This window comes from Perognathus longimembris, chromosome 2 (assembly GCF_023159225.1).
Source record: "Perognathus longimembris pacificus isolate PPM17 chromosome 2, ASM2315922v1, whole genome shotgun sequence".
Lineage (NCBI taxonomy): Eukaryota > Metazoa > Chordata > Mammalia > Rodentia > Heteromyidae > Perognathus > Perognathus longimembris.
The window spans coordinates 72,146,771-72,167,117 of record NC_063162.1 but is presented as its reverse complement, the minus strand read 5'-3'; the positions used below and the strand labels follow the sequence as shown (position 1 = coordinate 72,167,117).

At 42.2% G+C, this 20,347-nt stretch overlaps 1 protein-coding gene across 2 annotated transcripts in view; it reads right to left on the bottom strand.

Moving 5' to 3' along the window:
- Positions 1-20,347, bottom strand: part of Elmo1 (engulfment and cell motility 1) — a 438,867-nt gene that overhangs the window by 182,943 nt on the left and 235,577 nt on the right. For both annotated transcript variants that reach the window (XM_048339446.1, XM_048339445.1), the window contains exon 16: positions 13,175-13,283. In XM_048339446.1, coding sequence (XP_048195403.1) covers positions 13,175-13,283 — 109 coding nt within the window. The remainder of the gene's footprint in view (positions 1-13,174; positions 13,284-20,347) is intronic.

Here is a 20,347-nt window from a genome sequence, read left to right as displayed (position 1 = left end):
ATTTCCTGAGTATTCTGTAATGTAGGTTCTTGGGAGAGAGTGGAGACAGGCAGGAACATTCCTGAGGATCATGTCTGAGGATCAGGATGGTAGATGCTCCTCCACAGACATGCACTGACAAGGTGGCTGCAATGGCTCAAGCCTGTAATCTTAGTATTCAAGAGGAAGAGATTGGGGGTCGTAGTCTGGAGTCAGGCCAGGCACAAAAAGTCTACACAACTCCATCTCAACCAATGTCTAGGCCCGGTGGCAGGCTCTTGTTATCCAACAAAGGGGGAAGCACACACAATGGCTGGGTGCCATGGTATGGACCTGTCATCCCCTGCACAAGTAGGAGGACCACAGCCCAGGCTGGCCAAGGCATAAAGCAAGACCTTCCCTCAAAAGTATGCAATGTGAGCTGGGTACCAGTGGCTCATGCCTGTGATCCTTCGCTACTCAGGAGGCTGAGATTTGAGGGTCAGAATTCAAATCCAGCCCTAGGCAGGAAAGCCCTTGAGACTCTTATCTCCAACTAACCAAAAAAGCTGAAAGTGGTGCTGTGGCTCAAGTGGTATAGCACTAGCCTTGAGAACAAAAACAAACAAAAAAAACCTTGGGGATAGCACCCAGGCCCAGAGTTCAAGCCACAGGACCAGTGAGCGAGTGAGAGAGAGACAGAGAGAGAGAGAAAGAGACAGAGACAGAGAGACAGAGAGACAGAGAGAGAAAGAAAAAGTATGCAATGCACAGCCAAGTACCAGGAGTTCACTCCTACAATCCGAGCTAACCAGGAAGCTAAGACTTGTAAGATCATTATTCAAGGCCAATCTGAACAGAAAAGTGCAAGAATTCATCTTCTTTTAGCCACTAAAATGCAAGAAAGAAGGTATGGTCAAGTGCCACAGCACCTATTTTGCAAGTACTAGATCCGGCTCAATACCCACTATTTACCATGGAGGAGGAGGGGGAGGGGGAGGGGAGGGGAGGGGGAGGGGGAGGGGAGGAGGAGGGGGAGGAGGAGGGGGAGGAGGATAGATTATTCTGGAATGACCCTGAAAGTTTGGTGACAGGAGAGGGCACCAAGGGCAGTGAAGGTTGGGTTAATATTGGACCAGATACAGAGAGGTGGGGAAAGCATTAAAGCAGAAATTCAGTCATCTGATTGGCTTGGGAGTCACAAAGGGGCTATAACTAGTCCAAATGGGAGCTGGTTTTCGCCACTGGTTGAGCTGTTTCCTGTTGTATTAGAAAGGCCCATTAGAGAAGCAGCGACTAGCTCATGAAGCGTTTCAAAGCTCCACGTTGTATCATGAGGGTTCTAAGACTTAGCTGGAGTGGGAGTGAATGTCTGTTCAATGATTTCCTAGTAGTTGGCACCTCCAAATTGCTTTCTCATGCCCACTTAGCCCCCTTCCCCCAACTGTGCACAGCATTTAGGAGGAAGGACACCATTTGCCATTTAACCCACCATTTCTGCTGACTTTGAGATGCAGGCTTTTTACATAGATGGTAATTTTTTTTTTTAAATCTTTGAAGCAGAATCTAGGTTTTATCTTTCAGACAAAACACTGAAACTAATGAGAAACACAGATGGTATTTGAAGGCCTCCCTCCAAGAGGATGAGTCCCAAGTCCTTCTTGACAGCTAAGGATGGACATGACCTTCCCTTGAAAAATTCATCTTCACAGGAAATATTGCCTGCACTATTTTTATTTTTTAACATAGAAAGAAACCCTTCTAAGAGAAAAAGCCCCCACCCCCCATCAAGCTTTTCCTGTATGGAAAGCCACGGACCACAATCTTGCCAGTGGCTGCATACAAAGAGCAGATTTGTTGTACGGTTGTGTGGCAGGCAACTCATCTCACAGATAAAACTCTGATGGCAAAACAGCAGGTTTGAATGCCGAAATGTGCAATGGTGCGTTCATGGGAACAGAGTCGGTAATTTCAAGGTGAACAGTGCTATTATGGGGTGGGAGGTGGCAAACCTTTCAACATTTCATCCATGACCTAGAGCATGAAATACATGCTGTCCCAACCTCCCCACACACACACGTAGATTGGTGCAAAACAGATCTCACAAAATACTTTGCCATTGCCTCTTGTGAAGCACTCCAAAAAAATTTTACTTCATTTTTAAAAACACTGTTCAAAATTCACTAAAGTCATTCTGTTACCCCCTAGTGAGTCACTACTCGCAATTTCTTCAAGAGAGCAATCTATTTGACTGCCTCTTCCCAGATATTTTCTTTTTTGCATCCTCTTTCTTGAGAGAAAATGTTTACAAGCCCATCTCATGAACTGCTCAGAAATCCAATGATCCAAGGTCGTGACTCAAGAGGAATAGTCAAAAAGAATAGAAATTATGCTATTACATTACTTCTAAATTCAGACAAACACACACACATGATCTGGTGATATCGGAAAATTCCAAGAAAGATCTCCTGGTTACCATCTCACAGCCACCATGAGCAGTGTGCAAGGCCAATTACACAACGACATTTGTTTATTCTTGTTATGGTTTTCTTCTTGCCTGAAAAACCTGCCCTATAGCCAGACAAAATAGCTCAAGAAATGCCGCTGGCTGACTTATCTTTACCTCAGGATCAGGAAAGCAAAGAAGTTGGGGACTGACCTCACATAAGAGGAACAAAGATGCTACCCCAGTAAGCCCAGTGGGAAAGCAAGTCTATACATGTGGGCAGCACCCTAAGGATTCCAGCAGAAAGCAAGTTCTCAAACTGATCCCAGATAGGTATGACTTGCCGAAATGTTAATAGCACTTGAGTCTAAACTTATGGTTTTTCCCTCCAACTTTATGGCTTCTTTAAACAGTCCTGTTTCCAAGTAAAGATGGGCCAGCTGCTATTTCTGCACCCAACAGCCCGGCTGGCGAGAGTGTAAAAGCCTGGCCCACAGAATGTTTTTCCTCCAGGAAACCTAAGAGAAGAAATCAGCTGAGAATCAAAGGCATGACCTGGGTTTAACTCAGCAGCAGGACACAGACTCAACATGCATGAAGTCCCAGGTTTAATTCCCAGCCCAGGAAACCAATAATAATAATAACTGTATAAGCTTATGGGGGGGGGGGCGGGGATATAGTTTTATGGTAGAACACATGCTTAGCATATACAGGAGCCCCTGGATTTAATCTCCAGCACTAAACTAATTATTTAAGGGAGAAGAATTTTTTTCTTCTTTCTGTTCTGGTAAAATTTCAAGACTCTTGGCTGGCTGTACAGGCGATACACATTGAACATTCCTAATTCTAACAATCTGAAATCTAAAATGCTCTAAAAATCCACAACATTTTGACTATGTGCTACAAATGGGAAATTCCACACTATGAAACATCCATGCACAAAACTGATAAAAACCATTTTAAGAAAGAAACTTTAAGCCATACACACACACCCTATATATATTATATACATTGTTTATATATATATATATAATGCACATGAATTTCACATTTCAGCTTGGTCTCCATCTCTAAGATAGTTCATTACTATATGCAAATATTTGAAATAAACACTTCTAGTCCCAAACATCTCAGATAAGGGAAACTCAGTCTATGTTTCAAAGAAGAACAAACCTTGGGATGAGAAAGTGCATTGTGCTGGCTTGTGTGTGTGTGTGTACAGATGTAAGAGCAATCAGACCCATATGGAGCAAACAAGAACAGGCCATCAGTCCGGGCTCAAGGTCCTTTAGCCCCAGAATCCCTCTTCACAAGGCTCAAAGCATGTCCTCCATTCTCTTGTGCAGACCATCAGCCTCTAGGAAATATACATACCACACAAGCATAGACACTGGCACTGTTCGTGGTCTAGCTCAGTGGCTGAGTGCTTACACAGAGCCACAAAAGACAAAAACTCTCCATAAAAGGTATTAGCAAAAGTCTAGTGTACACCATTTACTGGTTAGTGACATTGCACAGACCACAAATTAAAGAATGTTCCATTATGTAGCAGCCTTTGACTTCGGTAGCATCCTTTAGGCCTGGCAATCACAGGGTTTGGCCTAGAAGATCATGAGGATCATACTGAAACCTACCACAAACTGTGGAAAAGAGGATCAGAGGTCCCAATGCCCAGGCTAGAGCTCCTACTCCCCACAAAGACATCCATGGGACTATAATCCAATTCCCATGGGAAGGCAGGCCCTAAGTTAGGAGAAGCCAAGAGACCACCTAGAACCACAAGTTTACTAAGCACATTGATTCAGGATTCCTTGTGGAAATATGCATAAAGCTCCACTAAGAGAATCTAAGATTTAGTCAGGGGCAGGAATCACCAGTGTATGTTATGTAAGATAGAAGACCAAAAGAACCAGCAGTTTTCCATTTTTAAAAAAAAAAATCTATCTGTCTATGCAAATCACTCACCTTACTTTGTGAAAAAAAACCAACATGGGAAGATGCAATTATAAAGCTCAACTTGCCTTCTTTATCAGAGAGGGAATATGATTCCTATTTCTAAAAATGCTGGGGCCACAGTTGCAACCCTTTCTTGTGGCCAAAACCCTTGGGAAACTAAATAATGGGAAGCTACATTGGGCTTGAATGTTTGCAGAGCTTCAGGACTCTGTCTTACAGCTCCAAGCAGGTCAGACGGAACTCTCTGGGAGACCGGGAGCAAGTACCATCTGGAGGGATAGACGAATGGCTGGGCTGGCCTCTAAGTGGCCACATGGGGAAGTTCAGCGTCCTGAACTACAGCAGACAATCCCAAGGAATGTGGTTCCCTTCCTCTAGTTCTAGGAGAGACGTGCACCCGCCCAGAGCAGTTAGTTCTTCACCATCCTCATCCCCATGCTCCTCCTCCGCTGCTGGAGAAGTGCTGTTCACTGGCCTCTCTGAGCCCTCCCTGAAGTCCTGTCCAACCAGGAAGAATATGTGTGCTGGTCAGACTTAGCAGGCTATAAAGAAAACAGGGCTAAAAAGGCAAGGCTAGCGGGTAGAGCACCTGTCCAACAAATGCTAGGCCCTGAGTTTAAACCCCAGTCAAGAGAGAGTCTGGTGTCCTTAGTGTCACACTTCAAGTGTTGTAGTTTGCATTGTAGAGGTCCTGCACCTACTTGATTATATTTATTTCTAGGTATTTTTAAGGCATTGTGAATGGAATTGTTCTCCTAATTTCCTCCTCATCCTGTGTAATGTTGCTGTATAGGAAAGCTACTAATTTAGGATCATACCCATTGGAAATATTGATGTTTTGACTCTTATCCTTATTAACTTTTAAAAATTTTATCTTGATAGTCACAATATACAATCTATAAAAACAGATGCCTTTTAGCTGATGAATGGATCAAGAAAATACAGTATATAAACATTCTATTATGTGTGTATGTGTATCTATGTGTCAAATATATCATTATATATATATATAACTAATACTACTCAGACATAATGAAGAATGAAGAATTTCCATGCAAGGAAATGGATAGGCCTGGGAATCTTCATATTAAGTGAACTAAAACAGATTCAGAAGGACAAAATCACAGGTTTTCCCTAATATGTGAATGTTAAGTTTAAAATATAAACATATACATAAACAGACCTAACATATAAATATAAACATAATCACCCAGTGGATCAGGAGATGATGAGAGACTGTGCTCTTTCAGCGTGTCTGTGTCTTCCTTCCTTGTGCCCCTGATCTGTAACTCCAAGACCCGGCAGGGATAGACCTTGATTGTCTCAACCACTCTCCACAAATAATATACGAAGGAATACATTCTATAAAAGTCTAGGATAAATATCAATCATTTTCATCCACTTGTAATTGAGGTATGCTTGGTTTCATCTTTTAAATTGTCAAATTTAATTTTCCTCCTAAGAAGATAAACACTTTATTGCAATTTCAAAATCTCTACAATCATGCCTTCTCAGCCACAATCAACTAGCATAGAACTTCAAATTTGTAAGGCAGAAATGATTAGCTTTGCTGTGAGGTACAGCTCCGTGCTCTAAGTCTGTGTATATTCAGGGTAAGGTTATCACCTACAGTTTATACATAACAAAGAGAGCTCCACTCAGATTTCCCTTTCTGATTCTCAATTACAGATGAGGGTGAGGATGAGAACCAGGATAATGATGTTAGAAGTGGTGGAATGGCTCATGACGGTAATGGTGTTAATGTCCCCAGGTTACAGACTGAAGAATAAAACAAAAGCTAACCATCTGATAATACTGGCAATGAAAATAAGATCCCAATGGAAAAAGCTTGGCTTCAGATGAGGAAAGCTACAAGACTTCACCAATCAGCTGTATCTACTAACCAGTGTGCCCCACTCTACACAGAGGTTTTCTGCCTTATAATATTAGTTTAGCTCTGGCAATTAGATAATTATTGTGCATAAATATATACCTTAGACTCTCTCCTGTGATGATTTTATTTATTTTTTTTTGCTTATTCCTAGTCCTATCTTATTTTTGTAACTCAGAAATACAAGATATGAAAATTGGATAAAATTCTACTTCTAGAAAGTTCTAAAATGTATCAAAATAGCCATTTGTCCTTTTACTTTTCTATTTAAAAATGGATTTGACTTGCCACATCAAGCGTCAAATATACTGGCAAATATTTCCTCTATGAAATATCATATCCACAGTCAGCACATGCAGACTGCAGTCCTGTGATGATTTTAATTTGAGCCAAATGTCCATAGCACTCTCTTTCTAAAATGAAACGCAGGCTTTAGAACATTTATATGGGTTTTGTTTGGTACTTCCAAAGTCGGAACAGAATATGAAGCAGGAGTGTAATATTACAATCCTAGGCAGAATCAAGATTGGAGAGGCTTTAGCATCCCAAGGAACGAGAGTTTTGCCTTGTATTAGCAGAACAAGGGTTCTTAAGAGGTTTAATTGTTGAAAGCTAATTTTCTTGAGCTTTCTTTAGATGGAATGTTCTGCCTACAAATGAGGGTGATGGATGGCATTTCTCCGTGTACGAAAACACCAATGTCCCAAAAGTTAAGTGCCTATTCTAATGGCTGCAACACTCCAAAGCGTCCTTCAGCTAGTGCATCTGTGTTATTTTTACTTGCTAAAGCGAAGGTGTCGGGGTGATAAATTGAACAAGGTACTTCACTGGGCACCTCCAGTGTGTTGTAATAAATATTACCACCAAAAGAGACAAAGAAAGGAAGTGGTGAACATTCTAATGGTGTGTTGAAGTTTCTTTCTCACTTTTATTTTTAGAGAGAGAAGTGGTTATTAAATCTTACTCTAATTAGAAATGGCCAAAGATAAAGACGGCAAAACAGTTTCAGGAAAACTCTGAAGGCATCAGTCACAAATATGTGTCCATTCTGTCCTTCAAAATACACCAGGGAATAAGCCATGTATAAAAGCATGGCTAGGATGCAGAAATATCTATTTGCTAAAAAGCAAAGTAATGGAGCAGAGCTCTGGCACCTTAGCGATGAACAAAGAAATAAATTATAATCAAACCTCAATTTCCATTTTTCTGTTACCTTCGATATTGGTCCATTAAAAAAAAAAAAAGATACTGGGCTGGGGATATGGCCTAGTGGCAAGAGAGCTTGCCTCGTATACATGAGGCCCTGGGTTCGATTCCCCAGCACCACATATACAGAAAATGGCCAGAAGTGGCGCTGTGGCTCAAGTGGCAGAGTGCTAGCCTTGAGCAAAAAGGAAGCCAGGAACAGTGCTCAGGCCCTGAGTCCAAGGCCCAGGACTGGCCAAAAAAAAAGATACTAGTGTGTTTCCCTAGTTCCCAGATAAGACAAAATGGCAGAGGGCTACATCTCACATCAATTGGTTATAGTTTTCTGCTTTGGACAGGAAGATGAAGAGAAGATTTTTTTTTTTTTTTTTAAGAATTTAAGGGCCCATGTTCACAGAAATGCAGTCTCCCTTTGTTCCAGGCAGCATACAGTACCACATGGGTGGTGGGGCTACCTTTACATCCAGCCTGTATAATGAGTATTGATGCACCCCGCATAGTGCCATTCCCCAAATCAATGGCCTGGCTAGGCACAGGCACAGATCATGATGTGAGTCAAGAAGGCATGCTGGAAATTTAGTGCAATAGCTTCTAGAAACATTTAACACAGTTGCACAGAAAGATTCAGCCACCTGCTCCTCTGGACCATGGATGGTAGCTGGCATTTTTCAGCACAGTGCAGAATGGCAGGAAAAAAAAAGGGGGGGGGGGGATGACATCACTGGGCAGCCAGTTAATCAGCCCTAGGGCCCACTCTGCTCTGGATTTCAGCAATAATGGAGAGTTCTACTTGCAGCTGACATCATACTGGCTGCTCATTTTTAAAGGCTGGGACTTGGACTCAGTGTGTCCCTGTTCTGCCCTATATATATATATATATATCATTGAGCTTGCAAGTTCTCATCACATTCAGAAATCCTAACCAAAACTTAGAGTACTACATCCACAGTGGGGGCATTCCTTCTCCCTGTGGACAAACCCTTGTGTGATTTTCCAAGGCCTGTCAAGTAGAGTCCAACTGTTCTTCATGGCAGATACTCAGAATTAGGTGCTTGATTCCAGAGCCAGCCTCAATGCAATGCTTCTGCTTTAACCATACAGAACTAGAATTCTCCGAACCTCTAGACCTTTCAACTTGGAATGTCTTACTGACTGAAGTTTGTATGGGCCACAATCTCCATCCACACAGTCTTAAAGACTTCACTTCTGCCCTGGGTGCCTGTGCAATTGTCCAATCTCAACACTCCTTTGATAAAGATGCCAACCCATGCCTGCTCTGCCTTCACCTCCACCACATGGATGCAGGGATCTCTTCTGAAGAATCACTCCTCCTTCTGCATCAACCTGATCCTTTTAACTGGCGCTGACAAGCATACAACCCACATTGTGGGAACATGTGAACCCCACCAAGAGTGTAAATCTTTCTCATGGTTTAGGAAGTTGACATGGAGGGGGCAGGGCATATGTCTTGCTCTCATAGAGCCTCACAAAGAATGTAGGACAAAGAAAATACAGTTGTTCCACGGCATGCATAGGGGACAGATTCCAGAATCCCCCAGAAGATCTCAAATCCAAGGACACCCAACTCCTTTATATAAAATCACGTGGTATTTGCATACAATCTGTCATATAATAAAGCATCTCTATAGTATTTATAACACCTAGTGCAATGGAAATGCTATGTAAATAGCTATATATTACTTGGAGAATGACAAGAAAAATGTTTGTACATATTTAGTACGGATGGAACTTATTTCCCAAACATTTCCAATCCACAATTGGTTAAATCTGTAGCTTCATACATAACCTGAGTCAGGCTTGCCAAGTTTATTCAATTTTAGCCAGTACGTAGTGAAGAAAGTGGGGACACTGTCCTGGGTCCTGATTACAGCTGGCAGTGTGAGAGTATCTCCCCTCTTAACCTGCAGATTGCTCTCGGAAAGTCGAGGTCCTATCACATGCAAATACACAAACAAAAATCTTAAACCATGCCCTAACTAAGGTAGGATTGATGACCTCATAGAAGCCTTCTACAAATGTGAAAAGCAGGTATGGTTGTATGGATAGAGGGCTAAAGGCTGAGAATTGAAGAGAAGCATGCCCAAGGCATACAAAAAGTGCCAGGGAGGTGATTCAAAGGTGGATCATTCTAGATCAAAAGTCACCACTCTACTTTGCTATGTTTTTCTAGGCAAGTCTCCTGAGCACCACGCTGACTGCAGTAGAGCCACACAATATGCAGTCAGCGCAAGTCTTCCCTTCATTAATAAACATGGATGGCATTGAGCCTGAACTCCTGGGGGTGTTCCAGACTTCAATTAAATAACCTTGATAAAGTGGCCTGAGAATATAAATAGAAGTTATTTTAGAAAGTACTTTTAGAGATAACATTTGCTTCTTGCCACATCAATAATTGGGAAGCCAAAGAACTGTGCGGATTTTTAACACAACTTAAAAAAAATTAATAAATATTTGGGATCAGCAACTCAATTGCACATTAATATGTTTGTTTGAGATACCAAAATATAATTGGTATTTCAGAAGTGGGATCCTCAAGGGACCTAAAATTAAAATCAAAGGAGAAATCATTTCTGGAAAATTGAATGGTTTCTACTTTTATAAACATGCTTTTTTTTTTTTAACCAGTTAGATTTTTAATTGGGTATTTTTCTAGTCTCAACATTTGCTTATGAAGCTAGACTGACCATGATCTTCAAGGTCAGTTATTAGAACAAATCTGAGAAGTGCTCAGAATCATAAGCTTAAGAATGAGGAAAATAGATTTATACAAACTGGAGGAAGATAGATTTCTGTGTAAAACTAATTTGCCTTAGAAGAAAAATAGATATCTCCTTCAGCATAAAGGTGCATTCAAATTTGTTTTTCATATTAGTAACTTATTTAATATGGCATGGGGCAAAAGGCAATCTGTTAAAAAAGTAATTTTCTTCTTTCTACAGGGTGTTTTATCATTTGATGCCGAACATTCCATCAGAATATAGCAATCCTTTAATATTTTATGAGCAGAAAACAAACTCATTTGAGCCTGTAGATTTTAGAAATGTGAACTTTTTCTTTTGCAAGCTTCGAGGAATGTTCAGATGGTCAGCAAGCAAGTAAAATGGAAAGTCCGAACACTGAGGGAAAATACACTTTAGAAGAGAAAAATCTGCATATATTTAAAAATTGTAATTCTATTTCATCTCGCAGAGAAGAGTAAGATTGTTCTTCAGCTTTCTGAAGTCTAAGAACCTTCTAGAAGCTTTGCGGTGGGGGGGGGGCGAGGGGAGGGCAGAAGCTGTATCTGGCTCAATTAGATCCACAGGGTCCATCACAGGTGTTGGCACACAGCAAGTATTCAGAAGATGTTTCTTGAACAAACAGATAGCTGTGTCTGTTATTTTTGATAAAGGGAAACAGACGGCCATGCCAGGCCTCAGGTATCCAAGCCCAGATGCACTGTAGAGTCAGCTTGAGCAGATACTAAATGTCCTGTATCAGACAAGTGTGGCTTGTGTGTCCACAAGGTGAGAGTCAGAGGAGCCGAAAGCACAGAGGAGCCTAATATCACCAGGGACCCCAAAAATGTTTGCCTTCATCCATACTTTCTCTCTCTCAGCATGCTAGATGGGTTTCCACTCTGCCTCCAAAGATTGAGTACTGCCTCTTCAGAAGGCTGTGTGTACTCCCAGAGCTCAGACTCTGCACTTTGCTGTACAAGGCCGCTAAGCCTAGAAGATACTCAGGGGAAGAGGACTGGGGAGAGAGGCTCCTGACCTCTCAGGTCCTTCTATCTAACAGACTTGGCCCCTCTGATGTGGAGGCCTACCCAGGTTAGGTCTACATTTACCCTGCCCAGGCCTACTTTGGAATCTCACCAGGTTTTCCAAGTCTTCCTTGCAAGTTGAGTATTATCTCTTCCCACTGGGTTATTCTCAGTGCAATCCTACAATTCCAGCCATAAAATGAAGATGAGTACTCAAATTGTCACCTACAATACTATACCAATCCTTTTCCAGGTGATTGATCCTGCAAGAATATGGAGTTGCAGGAACACAGGAACACTTAGTGAGTGATGTCCTACCTGGCAGAGGTGTTACCCAGCTCCCTTTATTGCTCACACTCTCCTCATACACTTTGTCCCTCTTCAGGGTTAACTTATAGCATGGTGGTAATATACCCATTGGGCAAAGGACAGGAGCAGAAAGCTGGGTATTGCATGCCCCAGCTCTCTCGATATGAGTGTGAGCAGCCCTGGTGTGCTGCCATGGAGGATGGAAATGAGGAAGGTGAGGGTAGGGACAATGAAGGATGGAAACCTGAGGATAGAAGCCCAGCCTTGCCAAACACTAGCAGAACACAATCTAGCTGACTGTCTCCCAGATCCAGGGAAAAAAGAATCAAATGGCCTTAAAATTCTCTTTTAGCAAGTGACTTCAAACAATTTCCCCCATAAAATTGAGGTAAACCTGAAATCATCAGTTATCAGATGGAGAGATTTCACGGGATTTGATTTAGGACTTGCATGCTGCAGTTGAATAAATAGTAAACTATGCTGCAGACTGAAATCTCCATGAGTCAATCTAATTGGGGAGGGGGTGGATCTGTGTGAACTGAAATCTCAGCATTTGCTGAACAGGTTAACACAAGAATCTCCAGTCAGGTGACAACTGTTCCTCCTGCAAAATGGCCCTGAAGGGGTCAGAGGTCATGACCTTGCACTGTCTGAGGCAGCTTCTTCCCAATCCACCCTCATTGCGGGTAAATATGGCCTCCTGGTTGGTCAAAATGACTCAAATTCTATCACTGTTGTGGTTTGCTGTGTTTTTTGTTTTGTTTTGTTTTGTTTTTGTATCAGCAGCACCTGTATATAGTCAGCTCTACAATGTAAATGAACCAAAAGCCCCTCTCCAATTCAATCAGTGGGTTCCTTCCCATTAATCATCCCAAATCACAATTTACACTCAAGCAGGTTAAAAGCACTTTTATACCTTTCACAATAAAGGTCAATGCCCCAACATTCTCTTAATACAAACACCCCTCTCTGGCACTCACCTTCTGAAGCCTAAGAGGGAAACCTGGCCTGGTCTCCACCTCCCTCCCTCTGTACTGGCGGGAGTGGAAGTCAGCTACTCACGGGGGAGACATAGAGGGGGGCTAAATCACATCCACCTTCACAGGTTCAAACTAAATTACAGCGAAGTGCAGAAGGCAGAAAATTATCGTCTCCCCTTTTCCTGGGATGTCATCTCGTAAATTTTATAATGCAAGTAGGAAAAAGAGCCAAAAATCTATCTCTGGCCCATTTCTCATTCCCGACTACTCATTTTCTTCTTCTTTTTTTTTTCTTAGAGCAAGGAATCAAAACAGCAGAATCACTAGGAGCAAAAGAATTTCATTAAAGTAGTCAATTTTTCCTTACAGAGAAAAATCATTTTGAAAGCAAGAAAAGAAAATTATCTCCTTGTAGGTTATAAACTCAAATTTGAAAAAAAGAAAGAAACCTACAGAATCTTCTGACCCAACCAGTAGTCAGGCTGTTCTGATGTATATTCAATTTCATAATTTTTTAAAAACTCAAGACGTAATAGCTGCAGATTTCTCTCGTCCTACAAGCTTTTGGAATAGCTCTAACTGGAGAAGGCATGTGAAAATCGTAACGCTCTCTTGGGAACTTCACCCTAGGAGGGGGGTAGGGAGGAGATAAGCATACTTACGCAGCTCGCCCACTTTCAGGATCTCGCATAACATCTTGGTCAGCTCTATACTACTACGGCCAAAGGGGCATTCATGCTTATCTTCTCGGCTGCTGTTTTCCAGAACAATCTGCAGAGAAAAGGGGAACAGGTCATAATGAGTCAGTGACTGAATGCATTAATAGCATTCATAGACCAAGGAGAACATCTACTCCTGCTCCTCAAACTAAGACTCTGCTGCTCAGGATAAAATATTACATACACAGAGCATAGAGAATCTAAAAGTCTCAGGTTATCCAAACCTACAACTCTCTCTAACCTTTAAGAGGATGTAAGAAAGTGATTCAAAACAGAACCATAAAAAATAGTTGCATATTGAACAGCCTCATGACCACAGCTTTGCTGTTCTGGAGATTTAGGAGCAAAATCCTTCCTGATGATCTCTTTAGGTAATGCATGTTATGGGTGGTTGGTTTCTCTCTGAGGAAGCTGCCTGGAAATCTCAACTAACTCCTTTGACCTGGCACTGAAAGCCAGGGTCTGCCATGAAGCCCTACATCAGCCCTTGGGCCTGAATCACCCTCTTCTTAAGAGACCTCTCTGGGCTCTAACCAGGAATTTGCTTTTTAAAAAGTTGTATCTGATGGGCTGTAAATGTGGCTTAGTGGTAGAGTGCTTGCCTTGCATGCATGAAGCCCTGATTCCTCAGCACCATATAAAAAGAAAAGGCTGGAAGTGGCTCTGTGGCTCAACTGGTTGAGTGCTAGCCTTGAACAGAAAGAAGCCAGGGACAGTGCCCAGGGCCCACGTCCAAGCCCCAGGACTGGCCAAACAACAACAACAACAACAAAACCATTAAAAAAAAAGTTGTATCTGAGCAGCCAGTTCAGGACACAATCTGAATCTCTCCAGGATGGAGAAGCAAAGTGACTGGTGAGACAAGAAGATAGGGCATAAAGCAGACAGGGAGCTTTCTGCCAGCTCCAGCTCCAGCTCCAGCCCTTGTTCCAGGCTTCCAGGGAGCACATTCCATTGTAATTCACATTAATGTTCTATTAACATTTCATGAGCCCATCAATATTTAATGAGTATGCCATCCACATACACATGAGGTAGAATTACCGCAGCCAATAAATGCTTGGGAAACATTTCCAAGGCACGGTTTATTAGCAAGCACTAAATTAAGTAGTAATTTAAGTCATCAATATGTAAATCTGCTTGGAGAAGTCCTTCTCTTTATTTTTTAATGTACCATCCATCTTCACAGATTTACCTACCCAAAGAAAAATAAACCCTCTGTCATGGCTCAATTGTGTAGCAAGGCAGACAAAAATATCTCAAAGCACTCATTTAAGTTGTAAGGTCAATATTCATACAGGAAAGCTTTAGAAAGGACTATAGTTATGAATATTGCTAATTAGATATTAGCCTAGTGAATGATCTTTCTTAAGCTGTGTAGTGCCTTCTATATTTTAAACATACTGCTATAACTCTGTTCAATCTCAATATTCTGGTGTTAGCCAAGCTCACCTAAGACACTTCATTTGGAAATATTATACATTCATTTAATCTTCATTTTCCCCCTTCATCTTCAATTTTAACATGTGCTAAGACTGAAGCCACAAGGAATGAAACACTAAAACCTGCTATTACCACTCATCTTAAAATGCATCACAGACAAAAACAAATTGTAACCTCTGCATGTTTCATAAAATAAGGATCCCGGATACCTGTTGGTGAGATATACAAAATAAATGCATGAAATGCATCAGAGTTTATACAGGGTCAACGGTTCCCCAACATGACTATAGCACTGATAAGGCAGGCATTATTATTATCAACATCATCATGATCTCAAGAGTGTTGAGTCAAAAGAAGAGGTAACCAATCAGATAGTACACTTTACCTGTGCCAAGTCTAGAGTTCAATTTTTAGTCATAGCCAGATATGGTGAGTAAGGTTTGTCTGTATTCCCAGCACTCAGCAGGCTGAGGAAGGAAGATCTCAAGTCCACCAATTTGGGCTAATAGGAAGGCCTTATCTGGAAAGAAACTTCTCTGAGGCCTTTCGTTGGCAAGACTTTTCTTTTGTCTCTTTGCAGTTTACAAATTAGCTTTATATACAATTGGCAATGGATTCAGCCTAAGGAGGCTGGGCAATGGTCTCTCAATTTCCTTATTTTACTTAATGGTCTCTAAAAATATCAGCTCATTCTAGACCAGCTCTCTCTCTCATCTCATTCATTCCCTAAAGATGAGCACCACGGTCCTCAAGGTGAATGATGGAAGCTGACACAGGTGACCTTAGACTTTATTTCCATGGTCTCTTGGCTCACCTCAGAATGTGCAGGACCCTCCACGCTTCTTTTCTCACTCAAGTCGTGAAGATCATGGGCCCATTCAGCCTGGGCCTGGACATTAGGGGCCTAGTCCACCCTCTAGCATCTGCCTCTGCTTTGGCAAGGACTGCCGGGTCTGCTTCTCTGTATTTGTCCTGCATTACATTGATCTGGTGTACTCAACAGATGGGCCTGACGTATTTTTCTCTCCAGTTTTGTACTGAAGCTACAGCGCCATGCCAATCTATCTTGCAGTTCCTACAACCAACCCTGGAGCAAGCCTGTGGCCTTCTGGCCTTGCCTTCTATGGAAGCTTCATTTCCTCCCTCATGTTGATTCAGCTTTAACCTGGGCTCAGAGCAGGCACAGGTGTGTCCTCACAGATCACAGGGCAGTGTGTCTTCTCCAGAGAGAAGGGACAGTCAGCAATGCCCAATGCTGACACAGAGCACAGGCAATGTGGACACCTGCTTGCCCAAGGCATTGCGCCTCTATGCAATATTCAAGCAAGGCCACCTAAACTCCATTCCACTGGGGCTGTTGGGCAAAGGGTCTGAATGCTACTTCATAGACGCCACATATATTACCTACTGAATCCCTCTACTTAACCCCATGTAGCCTTAGCAGTGTATCCTGAGACACTTTTGCTGATAACTAAGTCAAAATCATGATTGGTCCCAGGCTGGCTCCAGCAGGCCACCAGGGATATAGGAAAGTAAGCCAGAGACCTTCTGTCTTTACAGCAAGAGGTACAGTAGTGTCCTCACCTACTTCCCCTCTAAAATGGGAGAGGAAGTCCGGTCCACCTGTGTTCAAGAAGAAATCTCCACAGGACCAAAGAGTGGTATGAGAGGGGAAACAAACAAGGGCACCTCATAGCACCAGGCTTCTGTGAATAATGTCCAGAGATAAAACAGGTCCAGCCGCCACGGGGTGTCCATTCTCAGACTGCTTGTCAGCCTGGAAAGCCTGGAAAACTTGTCTCCTGACCCAGTGGAGGAAATATCCATCTGATCTCATATTAAACCACGAATACTCTGACAAAGCAGAAGCTTAAGCCTCAGAATAGAGAAACAACAGATTGAGTTTGGGTGACATTCCTCAGCCCAAACCCCCTCCATAGTCACAAAGAAAGCAATTGGGCTCCCCTTACAGAGACCCAGAAACCTTGGGGAGTCACTCTACTCTCCTTTGGCTATAAATGCTAATGAGGATGAGTCCCCAGAAAACCAGAGATGAGCATCAGAAAAAGCCACAGCTGCCTCTGGGACTCCATGTCAGGGCCAGGTTAATTGTGATCATGAATCTTAAGTGAGTCCACAGAGTTAAACAAACATGTCAAGATCCTAATAGGATGAGTTTAAGTGACAAAATAAAGAACATTAATGTTATATAAAATATGCCAAGCAAGCACTGTTCACAATAGCAAAGATATGGAAACAATCCAGATGCCCCACTACAGATAAATGGATCCAAAAAACACAGTACCTGTACACAATGGAGTTCTACACAGCGATTAGAAAGGACAAAATAATGGCACTCGCAGGGAAATGGACAGGTCTAGAACAAATAATGGTGAGGGAGACAAGACTAGAACATAGAGAACAAATGTGCATGGTCTCCCTGATATGTGGGTGTTAGAAATAGAAAACAGAGGCATGACAAAGAAAGCGAGACCCAAGCACCAATTCACAGGGAGACTAAAAAACAAACAAGCAAAAGAGGGTGGCCTTGGGAGAAAGGCACTCAAAAGTGAAACACAAACAATAATTAATATGTACATAAATTCATATGTACATAAATTAATATCCAGGCTGAAAAGAACTCCAAAGATAAGATGCAAAAGACTTCTTCGTAATTAGTCTTAGAGAATTTAAAGGATCCTATCCCCTTTACCTCACACAAGGTGTATACAGGTGCACATTCAAAAGAAGCTAGGAGGAGGGCATAGAAAATGAGTGGAAAATGGGGGCGGGGGGCGGAATAGAGTAGAAGGGGCCAAACAGCTGCAATGTACACTGATGAGAAGAAACTAAGCATGGGCAGCAGCAAGGATGGAAAAATTAGAGAAAAAGAAGGAACAGATTATACTAAGTAAAAGAAAAGAGATGTATATGTATATACTACCTGATCTGGAAGAATTGTTTTACAGTTAATAACCATACAGGACATAAGCATTGTGGACTAGAGTGACAATGTACATCAAGGATAAGATTTTTTTGTTGGGTTTTGAAAAAATAATGAAGAAAGCAAGGTAGGGTAGGCTGAGGGGCTGGAGGGAGGGACGGAGGGAGAAAAATTAGGAAGGGGACAACAGGTATGACAAGCAAAGTATGTGTATTCACTACCTTAAGTGTGTAACTGTAACCCCTCTACACATCATCTTGACAATAAAAAAAGAAGAAAAATATGCCAAGCAAGAAAACAAAACAGGACAGACAAGGGCTGTGGGCTGCTGGACCCACATATAAGGGAATCCCAGGCTGCTAGTTAGCCAGATGTCCAAGTGATTCAAAGATTGCTAATCTATTATTCTACCAGATCCCCAGGTAATGGATTTAAAGGCTGGTAATCCACTAGATCTCATTGCAAGGGGATCATAGGTTAGTGATCTCCTAGACCCCTACATATGGAATCACAGGCTGCTCTTACAAGAAAAGGGAAGCATAGGCTGCTATTCTATTAGATCCTCAGGTAATCGATTTAAAGACCAGTGATCTACCAGATCCCTGTGTAAGGGGATCATGGGCTGCTAATCGACTAGACCTCCATCTAAGGGGATCACGGGCTACTGATCTAGTAGATCTCCATGTAAGGGAATCTGGTGGAAGGTAATCCACTGGATCCACATGTAACGGATTCCCAGGTTGCTACTGTACTCAATCCCTATAAAAGGGTATCACAGGCAGCTAATTCTCTCTTCCTTGTTTATAATTCTCCTGAATAATGGACAGATAGACTGCTAGTGCAACAAATCCATATATAAAGACATCACAGGCTGCTAATCCACTAGATCTTCATGTAAGGGAATCACAAGCTGCTAATCTACTAGAACCTGGTGTAAGGGGATTTGTGAACTCAGAAGATTCCTTTGTGAGTGAAGCACAGGCTGCTAGTCTGCCAGCCATGCAGAAAGTGAGGCCTCAGAGTAAACAAACCTATAAAGCTTGAAGGCTGCAGGTGAGACAACAAAAGACAAACAGCAGCAGCTCTTTGTAGAGAGTGCTCATCTCCCAGGCCTGGTCTAGAAGCTTCACACTGATGGTCTGATTGCGCACGCACGCGCGCACGCACACACACACACACACACACACAGTGACTGACACTGGAGGGAAACACTGAACAATCCACCTTACAGGAGGGGAGACAGGCAGAGAGATGTCCTGCAATCTGTCCATCATCTCAGCCCACAAGTGGTCAGACCCAGCACAGGTTGGGTTACTGAATCCTACTGGAAAAGCTAAGGGTTGAAACAGTCATGAAGCCTTACCCAGGGAAGGCCCTAAACAATAACAGAGGTGTGGGCAGCATTATGGCTATGGACAGAAGCACACTTCCTGGACTGACTTCTAACAAAGTCTAGTGCCCGGTGACTTTGTACTCATTCTTCTCCCTCAGTTTTCTCTGTACAAGTTAGGGTGGGAATGTCTTGCACAAAGGACTGTAAGTTTAAATGAAAACCTAATGAAGGTAGAGACCTCTCTCCCTTGTGCCCCACAGACCACCATCACTGGGTGATGGAGGGAAACAAGCGATACTATAATACATCTATAATAACTACACAAACTCTTCTAAAGTAGCATTTGCATTTCTGAGATATTCTTAGCTCTAGGACAAAGCTGTTGGAAAAACAACAGAAGCACAATGTAACTATTATTCAGCTTATTACTTGCTCTTTGGCGAATTTAGGAGGATTCACGTAGTATCCCTTGCTTGGATGGGTCTCTTAAAGAGTTCTTTGAGCATCTCTTTAGACCAGTAGTTCTCATACTTTAGTGTGAATCAGAATCAATTGAGATTATTAATGAACATGGACTATTGAGTTAAGCCCTGGTGCTATCATAAAACTGAGATCGGGAGGACTGTGGTTAGAAGTCAGCCTGAATAAGAAATCTTCAAATCCTGGGGCTGGGGATATGGCCTAGTGGCAAGAGAGCTTGCCACGTATACATGAGGCCCTGGGTTCAATTCCCCAGCACCACATATACAGAACACAGCCAGAAGTGGCGCTGTGGCTCAAGTGGCAGAGTGCTAGCCTTGAGCAAAAGGAAGCCAGGGACAGTGCTCAGGCCCTGAGTTCAAGGCCCAGGACTGGCCAAAAAAAAGAGAAATCTTCAAATCCCCATCTCAATAGCAAAAGTGAATGTACTCTTGTCATAGGAGAATCGTGGTCCAGGTTGGCTTAAACCAACCAACCAAAACAAAATAACAAAACAAAAAACCCAAACAATTACAAAACCCAAGACTCTCTCAAAAGTTACTATGGCAAAAGGGGCTGGAAATGTGGAATAAGTAGTAGAGTACCTGCCTAGCAAGTGGGAAGTCCTGAGTTAAAACACCAGAATTAGAACAAAAAAAAAAATTTATCTGGGGGTATGGTTCAAACAGAAGAGTGCCTCCTGAACAAGCACTAATTCCTGAGCACAAAACTTAGTCTAATGCTCCCCTCAACCAAAAACAGAAATCAGAGAGACTACTGGGCAGATTCTTTCAGGTTTGATTTTGTAAGTTAGAGTAGAACCAAAGAAAATAAGTAAGTTTATAAACCACACTCCAAATGTTTCTGGGCCAGGAGACTGAGGAAGAGAGTATTAGAAAAATAATTAAATTAGTATTTTAAATTAGGACCATTATAT